The 12981-nt window shown below is 33.5% G+C and overlaps 1 protein-coding gene and 1 long non-coding RNA gene across 2 annotated transcripts; one reads left to right on the top strand and one right to left on the bottom strand.

Annotated features, from left to right (window-relative positions):
• The first annotated feature begins 3461 nt into the window (after positions 1-3461).
• LOC132277065 (uncharacterized) lies at positions 3462-8986 on the top strand. Its single transcript, XR_009470978.1, has 2 exons — positions 3462-3643; positions 6151-8986. It is a non-coding gene; the product is annotated as an uncharacterized LOC132277065 (long non-coding RNA).
• Positions 8987-10136: 1150 nt separating this feature from the next.
• On the bottom strand, positions 10137-11466 carry LOC132277712 (uncharacterized). The gene is made up of 4 exons (XM_059779556.1): positions 11186-11466; positions 10938-11056; positions 10759-10817; positions 10137-10592 (listed from the first exon to the last, which is right to left on the bottom strand). Exons 1-4 carry the CDS (start codon positions 11464-11466, stop codon positions 10137-10139), a joined length of 915 nt encoding a protein of 304 aa, XP_059635539.1.
• Positions 11467-12981: the final 1515 nt, after the last annotated feature.

The raw sequence follows: 12981 nt of genomic DNA, 5'->3' as shown, positions 1-12981 counted from the left end.
AATTCAAAGTATATAACCTTCTTCTTATTGCAAGCCAAGCAATGAAACAATACTTTGGGATATGACGCATAAACCAAATGATATAGTGCCATATGAAAATAAAAAATACTGGCACGTAGTAAGTGAGGGTATGTGAGAGGGAGAAGGTTTTAGTTGGTGATGGTCAATGACGTAGCCACAGAGGGACAAATTGGGGCAACTGCCCCTATTGAACCTTTAATTTTTTTAAATTTTATATGGAACGATTTTTATATTTGTATAATTGTCCTCTAAAATTTGACAGTGCACATATATATAACCAAAAACCCATTCACGATTTTACACAAAAAAAAAAGGAATATAATTATGTCATAATTGTAAATATATATAATATATCATCAATTTATACTTTCCCAGAAAATATGATATTTTTTTCCACTTTCCCAAAATATTATATTCTTTTCCATTTTCCATAAAAAAAGAGGATTTCATCAAGATATTCTATCACACTTTTGACTTAACCACAAATAAATAGATTGTTTCCATCACATCTTCAGTTTTCAACATTTTCACAATCCAAATAAAGTAAGCGGAGCAACCATTTACCAATAGACAGAGACTCAGTCAGTCGTACTGCAGTGCGGTAAACAAGTAATATGATATTTTTTTTTTATCATCTAAATTTACGATTATTATTTGATATTATAAATTTAATTATAAAAATTATTAGTTATTACTATTAAAATTATTTTTGGGCTTGTTGTTCTTTCAAAATTTAATTTGTGTAATTGTGTTACTAATTATTATTCTCTAAATAAGATTTAGAATTTTTTTTTTTTTTTGCAATCCAAATCAATGAAATCACAGATTCACTTACTCTATCAAATTTTCTAATTGATTGAATTATCTAGTTATAACTTATAAGGTTAGATTTGGTTATCATGGTTTTTTATTTTTATTTTATTTTATTTTTTTACATATGTGATATATTAGAACAGTTAGGTAACTGTGTTATTATATATATATTTTTATATCTTATTCTTGATTCATTGAATATGATTTTTTTTTATAATATATTTAATTAAATGAACGCAATTTTGAAACAATAATGAATAATCTGAAAAATCGTTGAGAATGTACTTAATGGAAATATTATGAATTAATGTTTTAATTTTTACATATATTGTTTTGGTTCAAATTATATATATATTTATATTATTTTTATTAAATATTGCTCCCACAGAAGGAAATTCTTGGCTACGCCACTGGTGATGGTCGCCATAGTGCATCGTCTGATAGAGTGGATTGGAGAGGCAAGTTGTGTAACTAGGAGAGGAAATTATGGGATTGGAAAAATGGGATATGAGCCAAGGAATATGGGACAACCCATTGACAATTGAAAATTAAACTATCAACTTTGACAAATCTAGTTGAAAAGTTTTTACTTTAGTGAGGTTGAGATGTGAAGTAACAGGGCCATTGGGTAACCAGTAGTCTAACCACAACATAATATCAGTGCCATTACCCACACAATGCATTATAATCCCTCTTGCCATATCCCTCAACATTAAAAGCCTTTCAGGAGGCCATAATTTAGTGCAGATGCCTTTACAGTCCAAAAACTCATTCTCTTAATCAAGTACTTGTAGCACTAAACAACCCACAAACTTTATTTCCTTCTATTAAATAACCTACAAATGTACTTCAAATTTGTGATTATATTTGATATTTCCAGATTTGGAAAGCCAATACTACCAAAGGGTTTTGGTCTATGTACCACATCCTAGGCCACTATGGCCCTTGAATTCTTTAAATCCACACCAGACTACAAAAAATACCTCAGATTTTGGTTGACTTGATTAATCACCTTCTTGGGAAGGACAAATGTCTAAGCCCAATAGGATTGAATAGAGCATATAATGGACTTAATTAGCACTGATCTACTTGCAAAAGATAAAAATCTAGAAGTCCATATCTTAACTCTAGAGATGATGCTTTCCACCAAATATTGACAGCCAGTAGCATTAATTACTTTATTGGATAATGGTAAATCCAAGTATGTCACAAGTAAAGTCCCAGTTTTAAAATTGAGAAGAGCTAAAATGTCAGCCTTAATTTGGCTATCCACATCAGCAAAGAAGGCAAGACTCTTGGAAGAGTTGTTGCTTAATCTTGAGAGAGTGAAAAACTTGTTGAGGGCATCAAAGTGTTACGACCCAAATCTATAGGATCCGAGTGATGAATCCGGAAGGGATACGAACCGGGCTCTTACCCGAGCCCCAAAACCAACTACAAGTAAAATGGTCATTCCAAGACAAGTGAGAGGAGTGATTTGACTCTAAACGAGTCAAATGGGCTCCATTGAAGTCAGCCATTTAAATCCATTCCATAGGGTTCTAGATGCAAGAACATTGTTTTTCCACAAATAAGCTTATTCGGTTTAGGAGATTTTTGGAATAATCCTTACTAAAATGATCATAACTTCTTCTACGGTTGAAATTTTGGAATGGGGTTGGTACCATTGGAAAGTTGACTCAAAATTCTTGAAATTGAACTCAAATTTGGCCTAATTTGGAGTTAAAATGAAAAACTTAAGGCCTTCTAAAGTTGGAAAAATTATGTTTGTGAATAGAAAATTCAGTCTTATAAAATTGGAGTTTCAATTCGCTGAAACTTGAGTTTCGGTCGGCTACAATTCTAAATGTATTTAGTTAAAACTCCATGGGAGTGGAATTTCAAGTTTCAGCTCTCGGTTTCTAACCATTTGTGTAACGACCCACACCCGAGGTCCGGATCGCTAACTGGGTCTCGACCCGACCCATAAATTCATAAGGGTAAAATGGTCAATATGACCCGTACAAGGCATTGGGAGCCTACATGAAGTCCTAAGAGCCCATTCTAACCATTTTGATTCACTTTTGAATAAGAAAATCAACCCCGATCACTATTTGGGTCACTTAGGGTTACAAAGGTAAATCCGTCTTTTTGAACCGTGCAACTAATTGGAGTGCTTTTTGTCTTCTAGGACATATGTGGTCACTTAGGATCATTTAGAAATGAACGAAAACAGCTTGATTCAAGGCCGCCCAATTTAGGTCTAAAAAGGGCAAAAATGCTTTGTAAGTAAATGTCGCCATTCCGGATCGCGTTGATTATTATGGTTGATTATTAAGTTTATTTTCATTAATAAAATGTTTTTTCAATTAAATTTCTATTTTTGTGGTATAATTTTCTATTTATTTGGAGAGCAAAATATTGTGAGATGTATATTTCATATGGTAGGAAATAATTTTTATTATTTGGTACAAGCGAAATTGAAAATAAGAGTTGAAAGTGACAATAAAGAAAAAATATAAATACAGTATATTATTTAACATGTTTGATTTTTTCTTAAAATAGTGATAAAGAAATTAAAGAATATACTAGTATATATTTTCTATTTCCAAAGTGTCACCCCCTTATACTCTCATTATTTCCAAGCATCAGGTTGACGCGTACCCGACGCGGCCGCTAGTAGACGGTATTTTCGGTCAACTATTGCAAAACCCTAGAATGCATTTTTAAACCGCAACACACACCTATGTTGTTCCGTCTATATATATAGCGAACCAAATGATACTCGTAAGTCTATCTCGTGGGGGAAGTGACGAGCAACGTCATACAGGTATGTCATAATTCATATATATATGTTTATAGATGTATGTATGTATTTGTGTATATTTTGCCTCTCCTTTCAGCTGCAAAGCCATAGATCTTCTCATTTCAGCTGCAAAGCCATAGATCTGATGGATCTGTTTCTTGATGGCTTTTCTAGAGGCATATATTTAATCTCCAAAGTTTTAGGGGTTTAGTTTAAACCAAGGGCGGATCCAGGATTTCTTAATTTTCAAGAAGTAATTTTACAGCTTTACCCTATATTAGTATACTTTTGCTTGTCAAAGTTGTTAGTTATGATTTTTTTAGTTCTTAAAAAGATTTCCATCTTCAAAAAGCTTGGCATGTTGATAAAAATTGTTTCTGATTCAATCTCTGCAAAACTAAATCCTATTTCACCAAATATGATTTAGTTTGCAAAACAAGAATTACAGACCAAATAGCAGGCCGCAGGCTCCGCCCTGCGGAGTGTCGAAGAAGATTGTGTCGTCTGAAACTTGCCTTAACTAATTTATTTATTTATTTATTTTTTCATACCTTGTCTAAAATTTGAGGCCAAGGCGGAGAGGATGAACATACCTTGTCACCTGAGGTAATAACGGAGATGAGGTGACTATATATATATATATATATATATATATAGGAGGCTGAACTTGTAGCGCTGAAGCTGAACTTGTAGTGCTGAAGAAGTGGTGGGACTTTTAGGTTATATGTGGCATCCACTATCATATATAGTTTTATATTAACCACACTTTGTATGTGTGTTTTTTGTTAGCCAATTACCCCTTTCTTGATTTCAGGATGAGGAATCAACATCAACTTTTGTAGCAGTGATGATCATTGCTACAGAAGACCTGTGCAAATTAATAGAAAAAATTTGTTTTGTTAAAGCCTGCTCTTGATTTCCATGTGTTTGTACATTCTGATGGCAAGTGCTTTGACAGTATTATTAACTGAAATTCTAGCTGAGCCAACTTCAAATAACATCAATAACAGTGGTATGTATCTTCATATAAAAATAAAATATAAAAAAACCCTTAATTTGGCACTTTTAAGTATGAGCATAATTTAGAGATAGAAAAAGTTAATTATTACCTCAACGGCTCAACCCACTAGAAGGGATCCTTAATTTTTGTAGGATTGAATGTGAAAATGCAAAAACTTATGAGGAAAAGGGGTATGGTTGCTGCTGTTGTGAGATTGGAGTGGAATTAGGGAGAGGAAAAATAAAAAAGTGCCTGCCATAGATTCTGGACTCGATCGCCATGAAAGACACATGTAGAATTTGATAGCCATCACACACAGTGACACACACACACACACACACACAAAACCCTAGCTTGAAACTACTTTTCACTATTGGAACAAAGGTAAAGGCCCGAATCAAATGAACCAAAGTTAGAACAAATCAAATGATGAGATGAATGAAAGAAAGAAACACATATAAAAGAACGATTCATGCAAAAGGAGAGAGAATAGAGAGAGAGGATGAACATACCTTGTCACCTGAGGGATGCAAAAGGAGTGTTGAAGAAGATTGTGTCGTCTGAAAGTTGCCCTAACTTAATTTTTTTTTTTTTTTCCCATCCCTTATGGGCCTCAAAATTTGCCCAAGGCGGGCCGGCCCTGGCACTCCAATTTGTTGGCCTTCAGCAGTTCAGCTGGTTCAAGACTCAAGTTCAACCCAAATTTACCAATTAGTCTTTCAAATCCTGCAAAGGGAGATCCTGTTTCAGTCATTATCTTCACAAATATTTATAACTAAAATTCATAAAATAAAATAAAAAAAATTATATAATTGAGGCCCTAGGCGACTGCCTTGGGTCAGGGCCGGCCTTGGGCTTATTTGGCTTGGGCCTTTATTTTAGTACGGTGACTGAGTTGACTTGGGTTTGATTGGGTGGGCTAATTTTGGGATAGGCTAATACTATTAATAATTTATTTTTTGGGCTTTGCTAAAATTAGTATTGTAAATTTTTTTATTTTATTTTATTTTTTTTGGTGGGCTCAAGCCCACCAGAGCCCACCCCTACATCCGCCCTTGGTTTAGACCAGAGTTGTGGTTCTTGCTACTCTGGTCTCCCCTTATTTGGTACATTTCCATTAGAAAATTAATTTAATTTTCTTTTCTGTAGTAGCTTTGTGCTCCATTGGGTTGCCTAGAAATTGATATTGCATGAAATTAATATTTATACTAATTGTATATCTAAACAGAGTTGGTTTGGCTTGTTTTAGATGTCTTCTTGGCAACCATACGAATTCTATGAAGCATAAGATTAATATTGATCTTTTGTCTTGATGTCTTCCCTAAAACAATTATGTTTTTCATAAGTTGATATATTTGCAGCATTAGTTTGATTGCATTGGATCTAGTAATTTTGATTAATGGTGGTCTTGGGACAGGCAAAAGAGACACTTGCTGCAGCATGTAATTTTGATTGTGTTTTTATTATTCAAGGTTGTGACATTTAGGCAAAGCATGTGGTAAAGATTGCATTGTTACTTTTTTGTTTACAGAGAAATGGTAGGCGCAGTTGGTTGGCAACTATGGTAGCAACTCGTTGCACTAGTGAATAGAAGCTTTACACTATTTGAGTAGTTTATTGTAAACAAAAAATTAAACTAAGATTCCCTTTCATGCTGTTCTTAGGTGGTTTGGGACTATGTGATCTTTGCCAATCGCAAAATACATCAAATGTGTTGGCATTTTGTGATTGGCCGGGACCACATGATTACGGACTACCTAATACTTTCTAGATCCTCAATATCTTTATATATGAAACTTTTTCAAGATCTACACATGGCATTTAATGTGATAAATTAACTGAAATTCGAACAAGGAAAATGATTCTTAGTGTTATACCGATTTGTCTAACTTAAGGATTCTTATTCCTTCAATGTAGTGGATAAGACCCACATTTGAGTTTATCCACCACATCAAAGGGATAAAAACCTCTCAGCCTAACAAATAGACGTGAGTAGCAGTACTCTTCTATCAAAGCTTGTCCCACTGTCAATAATCAACTTCACTTATTATTCATTAGTCATACAAGAAAGTAAAATTAATGTTACAATTATTAATAGTAGCATAGAGTGGATAGATAATAAAGCCAATGAGTATTAAATCCAACAGTGCACAAATATTCTAGGAATAATGACTTTTTTAATGTATATATGATCATAATTCCTTAAAATAATGCTTAAATGCCATGCACTCCTACATTAAAAGAATTTATCATAATTTCTGAAAATCTCATTAAATGCCATGTACACCCACATTAAAATAAATGATCATAATTCCTTAAAATAACATTAAACTCCTGCATTAAAAGAAATTATCATAATTTTTGAAAATCTCATAAAATGCATTCTAAACTATTTGATTAATATCTTTTAGAAATAATATTTGATTAATTATTGTAAATTTAAAACCCTTATTTTTGGATTTGGTTTGAAGGTAGATTTTAGAGAGAGAGAGAGTGAAGAGCGAAACACAGAATGAAAGTGTGTTGAGCTATTCTTTACAACATCTATAATGGTTGCAGTATAGTAAATTTATCAAATTGAAAGGGCATGTCAATTTTTTACTCTTGTTTTATTCATAAACTCAAAGTAAGGAGCTTGTGTTCTTAACTGGGGCTGCAGGGACGGAGATCTGAGTAGGATCAATTTATTGATAGCTTTGTTCTGAAGGCATATATAAGTCTCATCCTAAGTCTTGGTGGTTTAATTTTATCTGGAGTTTATGACCTTCCTTTTGTGGCTTACCTTTCTTTGTTAAGTTTTCTAATAGATATGTGTTTCTCATTTTATTTTATTTTATTTTATTTATTTATTTTTTTTTTTGTGTTTATTAGAAAAATATTGATAATTTTTAGTAAAAACATTTCTATATGTCTAGATTCTACTCATAGTTGCTGAAAAGTTGAGGAATATGAGATCATAAAGCTTTAGTATGTCAAGTAAGTTAGTATGCAAAGTTTGCCTTAGTTTTGGAGAATATGCTGCTAGATGTTTGTTTTGGAGGATATAATACTAAATATTAGTTTGGAGAATATAATGCTAAATGATTATGTTTAATGAATTGCTTACTGAAAAAATTGCTTATTACCATACTAGTGTTTTGGTTTCTGTTTTGTGTTGGATTCATAGTTTAGAATCAGTTACTTGGTTTGGAAACATTTGTTTCTATAATATTTGTAATAATTTTTGGAAAATATGGTCTTCATGAATCTATCTTACTAGCCTACTATACTCTGAGTTGGTAATGACAATTGTGGAAATAATGCGATAACTTGGGTAGTAACGGTCAGAACTGTACATTTTATTTCACATCACTTTTCTATCGGATTCCCAATCAAAATGATCTGTCTATTTATTTTTTAAGAATTTATGTTACATGGACTCAATAAGTGTGGAGGGTGCAGGGATGGGTTTTATTTATTCTGTATTTTCTTTTTTTGTCATTCCAAGTAATAGAAAGTGTCGCATTTTAAATGCATTTTTCTAAGCATTAGCTTGACTTATACACAAGCACAGCAGATTGTATTGTAGGTTAACAATAGCAAAAACCCCAAAATGCATTTTCAAGCGGCATACGTAGCTCAATTGTTCTGTTTGTATATAGCCAATCAAAAATGATACTCGTCAGGGGAGTGATTAGCAACTTCATTACACTATGTAATAATAATAGTGATAACGTCTATATATTGTGAGATGATTTTATGTGTGTGTGTTTGTGTATTTTTGCCTCACCTTTCAGCTGCAATGGCATAGATTTGATGATCTGTTTCTTGATGGCTTTGTTCTGGAGGCATATATTCAATACCCCAAAGTTTTAGGGGTTTATTATTAACCAGAGTTGCTGTTCTTGCTACTCTGGTTTCCCCTTCTTTGGTAAATTTCTATTGTAAGATTAATTTTCTTTTTCTATAGCAGCTCCGTGTTCTGTTTGGTTGCCTAGAAATTGCAAGAAATTAAGTTTATGCTAATGTTAAATCTAATCAGAATTGGTGTGGCTCTATTTTAGATCCCTTTCAGTATACAAGCTTTCCAAGTCTTCTAGGCAACCATAAGGGTCAGATGGATCATTTGTTGCAAGTTTGTGGCTTGATGTCAAAGTATATCCATCATGTTTCTCATAAGTTGATTGATATACAGCATTAGTTTGATTGTATTGGATCTAGTAAATTCATCAATGGTGTATTGGATTTATTAATTCATCAATGGTGGTCTTGGCACAAGACCTCTGCTGTATCATGAGACCACGAAGGTTATATTTTATTACTCAAAGCATGAACCAAACAATGCATTGTGTTCCTTTTTGGTCTACGGAGAAATGCTAGTTGCAATTGCTTGGTGACTGTGGTAGCTTACTGGCTGTACTTTACACTAACAAATTAGTCAAGCACACCAATTAGCAAATTTTGATTCAACCAAAACTGGGCTATCACCCTATCTAAGCAGCTTTCCACTTACGGGTCTTTCATGGTAAAGAGATGCCCTTTCTTCTTGTTCCTAGCAAAGATCAGGTGGTCGGAATCATGTGCTCTTTGTTAATCACAAGATATACCAAATGTGTAGGCATCATTTTGAACTATAGATAAAGATGTTGTGCAACCAAATGTGTTGGACTATCTAATTTTATAGAGATCTACCCACGGCTGGAGAATGTAGGCATGGTGTTAATGATGTGTCTTTTGTTTTCTTTTGTTTTTCATCCTTCCAACCGAAAAGAAAAGGAAAAGGAAAGTTGTTTTCTTTTGTTTTTGTTTAGAAAATAAAGAAAAATATTTTCTAATTTTGGGTTATCATGAAAAAATAGGCATGAAGAGAAAATATAAAGAAAGCAAAGGTGGAAAATGGTAATTTTCCTTCAGTTTATATATATATATTTTTGATTTTGTTCTTCTTTAAATTTTTTTTTTATTTCTAATTTTAGACCAAGATAGCGCTGAAATTTGAAAGTTGAAACTTTTTTATAGATTCTAGAAATAATTTTTATCTCCTTCTTCCTCCCTCTTTCTTTTCTTCTAAACAAAAGCAAAAAATTTCTTGGGTATAATGACTACTCCTGAGGTTTGGGGTATAGAAAGATGTATACAAGTTGACCTGTTTTTTTTGATGATGACCATAGTTGTTAAAGGCTCAAGGCGCATAAAAGTGCAAATGTCTCCTGGAGCCTGAGGCGCAAGGCGAGGTGCAGGCGAGGCGCACGTTGGAAAAAAAAAAAAACAAAACCCACCCAATAAAGTATTAAAGATGCAAATCATGCAATAGTATATAGAAAGATGTAGAAGTCAACTAAATGAATTACTTAAGTTAAATATTCAACATAAAGATGCAAAAACTAAGTAAATCAAGTACTTGAGTTCAAAACAGTGAATAATCAAATATATTAACATAAAGACGCAAAAGTTAACTAAGTCAACTAAGGAGAAGTATAAGATAAAACTAAAATAAACATAAACATCATTCTTCTTAAGAAGACAACACCAATGAATCTAAATATCATCTTCGTCATCAATAAGCATAACATCATTTTGATCGTCACTAAATGATTCATAATTCTCAGGATCCTTTTCTATCTCATCTGAATCATCCTCATCCTCATCCACAAGTCGAATTGAAGAACTTCCTGCTCCCTTTGTTGGTAACCGTGAACTAGAACTAGATTTTGATCTAGTAGACCGTTGCGGCCTGCTTGCCTCTCCAATACTAGCAAAATTAGCAACATCACCCCATGTCAAGGAATCATCTTCATAGACTAGATCATGTTCTGCATCAGAATCATCCATCCACCCCGTCAACCACTCGTTGCTCTCATCAATGTCATTGAGTAAAATGGGATCAAGAGTGTTACGCATATTATATCGATGCCTTAATGCTCTATTATATTTGATGAACACTAAATCATTCAACGTTGTTTGAGCGAGCCTATTTCTTTTCTTGTTATGAAGCTGCAATAAATTCAACTTTAACTAGTAAGTATAAAAAATTAAAATTTTAATTTTCAACAATTAAATTACAAACCTAGTTAGTAAATACTAAATAGTATATACTTACATGCTCAAACACGCTCCAATTTCATTCACAACCAGAAGAGCTGCAAGTAAGGCTTAAAACCTTTATAGCAAACTTTTGGAGAAGTTTTGTTGACTTGCCATAAGCTTCCCACCAATTAGCTATTAAAAAAAATAATAATAATGATGTTTAGCAACTTTAGCTTCATCTTTCTATCGACTCTATTGTCAAAATAATTTTAACACTTAGTTATACTAACTTAATATACTTTACCACTTTACCTGGTCCTCGTGTACTTCTCTGTCTAATAGCAAAGGGATTACTAAAGAGGCCCTCAGCTTTAGAATATAAGGACAGCTCCTCAGTAATTTTGTCTTGGTCTTTGACATCCGGGACTAACCTTGCAATGCATGCATACAAACCCTTTGCAATCTCTTCATCTTCTTCAATTTTCGAATTTGAATAAAAGTATTATGGGTTCAAATAATAACCTGTTGCATGCAAAGGGCGATGAAGTTGAACATTCTACCTCTTATCAATTATTTCAAAAATATTTGAGTATTTATCTTCTACTCCCCCAAATGATTTTGCAATGGCTTCTTTAGCCCTATCCATAGCCGCATAAATGTATCCCATGGGAGGCTTTCTCTCGCCATCAACTAATCTCAAAACCGGAATAAGAGGACCGGAAACCTTAAGGCTAAAGACAATGTTGTTCCAAAAGGAAGGCATCAAAACATAAGAAGCAACTCTTTTACCGGCTTCCTCTTTCGCCCATTTACTACGATTCAATTCTTCTGAAGTAAACATCTTTCTCAAGTTATTCTTTTACTTGTGAATACTTGATAATGTGATGAAACATGTAGCAAATCGAGTCTTAGCAGGCCTAAGCAACTCCTTTTTGTGAGTAAAGTTCCTCATAATGTTCAACAACTTTGGTCGCATATAAATATAACTATTCAACTCCACTGCCCTTTGCATTGTTCTAGAGATGGACGGTATTTTCCCAATGTCTTCCAACATCAAGTTTAAGCAATGAGCAGCACATGGGGTCCAATACAAATGTGGGTGTTCTTTCTCTAACATCCTCCCTATTTGAAACCAAACGGAAAAAAGAAAAAATGATATAAAGAGAATGAGTAAATCAAAGTTGATTTAAATTATATATTTGTAAAGAATGTAAACTCTAAAAGTTATAAACATTGAACATTCTTACCGGCATACTTATTGCTTGACTCACTATCTGTGACGACTTGGTTGACATTTGCTACTCCAATGCGATTCACAAATTTATTAAGTAAGTCAAACATCTTGTCACCATCCTTTGAAAAAGAAGAAGTATTTATCGACTCAATAAACATGGTTCCCCTTGGACTATTTACTAGGAAATTAAGCAATGTTCTCCCTCTCTTGTCTGTCCACCCATCTGCCATTAATGAGCATCCAAATTTTGACCACTCCTCCCTATGGTCATTCATCAAAGCATTGGTATTATCCAATTCCTTCCTAAGCAAAGGAACTCTCACCTCATGATAACTAGGTGCTTTCATGCCAGGACCATATTGTCCAATTGCTTCAACAACCTCGGCAAAGCTATCATACTTAACAGCATTGAATGCAATTCCTGCATCATACATCCACCTTGCAAAAGCAGCACACGCTCTTCCTCTCAACTCTTTCTTGCATGCATCATTAATGGCTGTTTGTTTTCCCCCCTCCTTTCTTTTTGTACCACAATTTCCGGTCTGGGAGTGAAATATAAATCAATCGGTCCCTTTTGCTTTTGCATCTTTGAGGAATTGACACTAGCACTGCCTGCACTAGCTACCCTTTTTCCCCGATTGCTAACTTCCATGACATCATCCTCATTCTCTCCATCAATGAAATTAATCTCATCACTAGGTAACAAATTCATTTGTTCTTTTCCTTCCTTTTTCTTACTCATGTACTCTTTGATTTCTTCTCTAACACTAGATAGGCATCTTGTGCATGCACTCACATTTCTATATCCTCCAGCTAAGTGTTGCTTAGCCCGATAAATACCTCCTTTTGTAACTTTTGCACAGAAGTTACAAGTGACGGCATTTGTATCTTTCGGATTCTTCAAATGTGAGTAATTCCATGCCGGATCCTTTCTTGAACCTTCACTAGGCATCTTTTAAAGTTCAAACTACAATCAAGTTCAATAGAAATTATGTAAGCTGCAAATCAATCTAATTTTCTATAACTATAAGCACCATGATTCATTCTATAACTATAACAACTAAACATACTTTCAATAATAGAACCTAATTATATTATATGAAAATAATATAACAGTAAACA

Source organism: Cornus florida, unplaced genomic scaffold (genome assembly GCF_030987335.1).
Source record: "Cornus florida cultivar Cherokee Brave unplaced genomic scaffold, ASM3098733v1 CherokeeBrave_3.0.0_Hap2_Chr10, whole genome shotgun sequence".
NCBI lineage: Eukaryota > Viridiplantae > Streptophyta > Magnoliopsida > Cornales > Cornaceae > Cornus > Cornus florida.
Note: the sequence above shows the minus strand (reverse complement) of the source record. Positions and strands in the feature narration are given on the sequence as shown.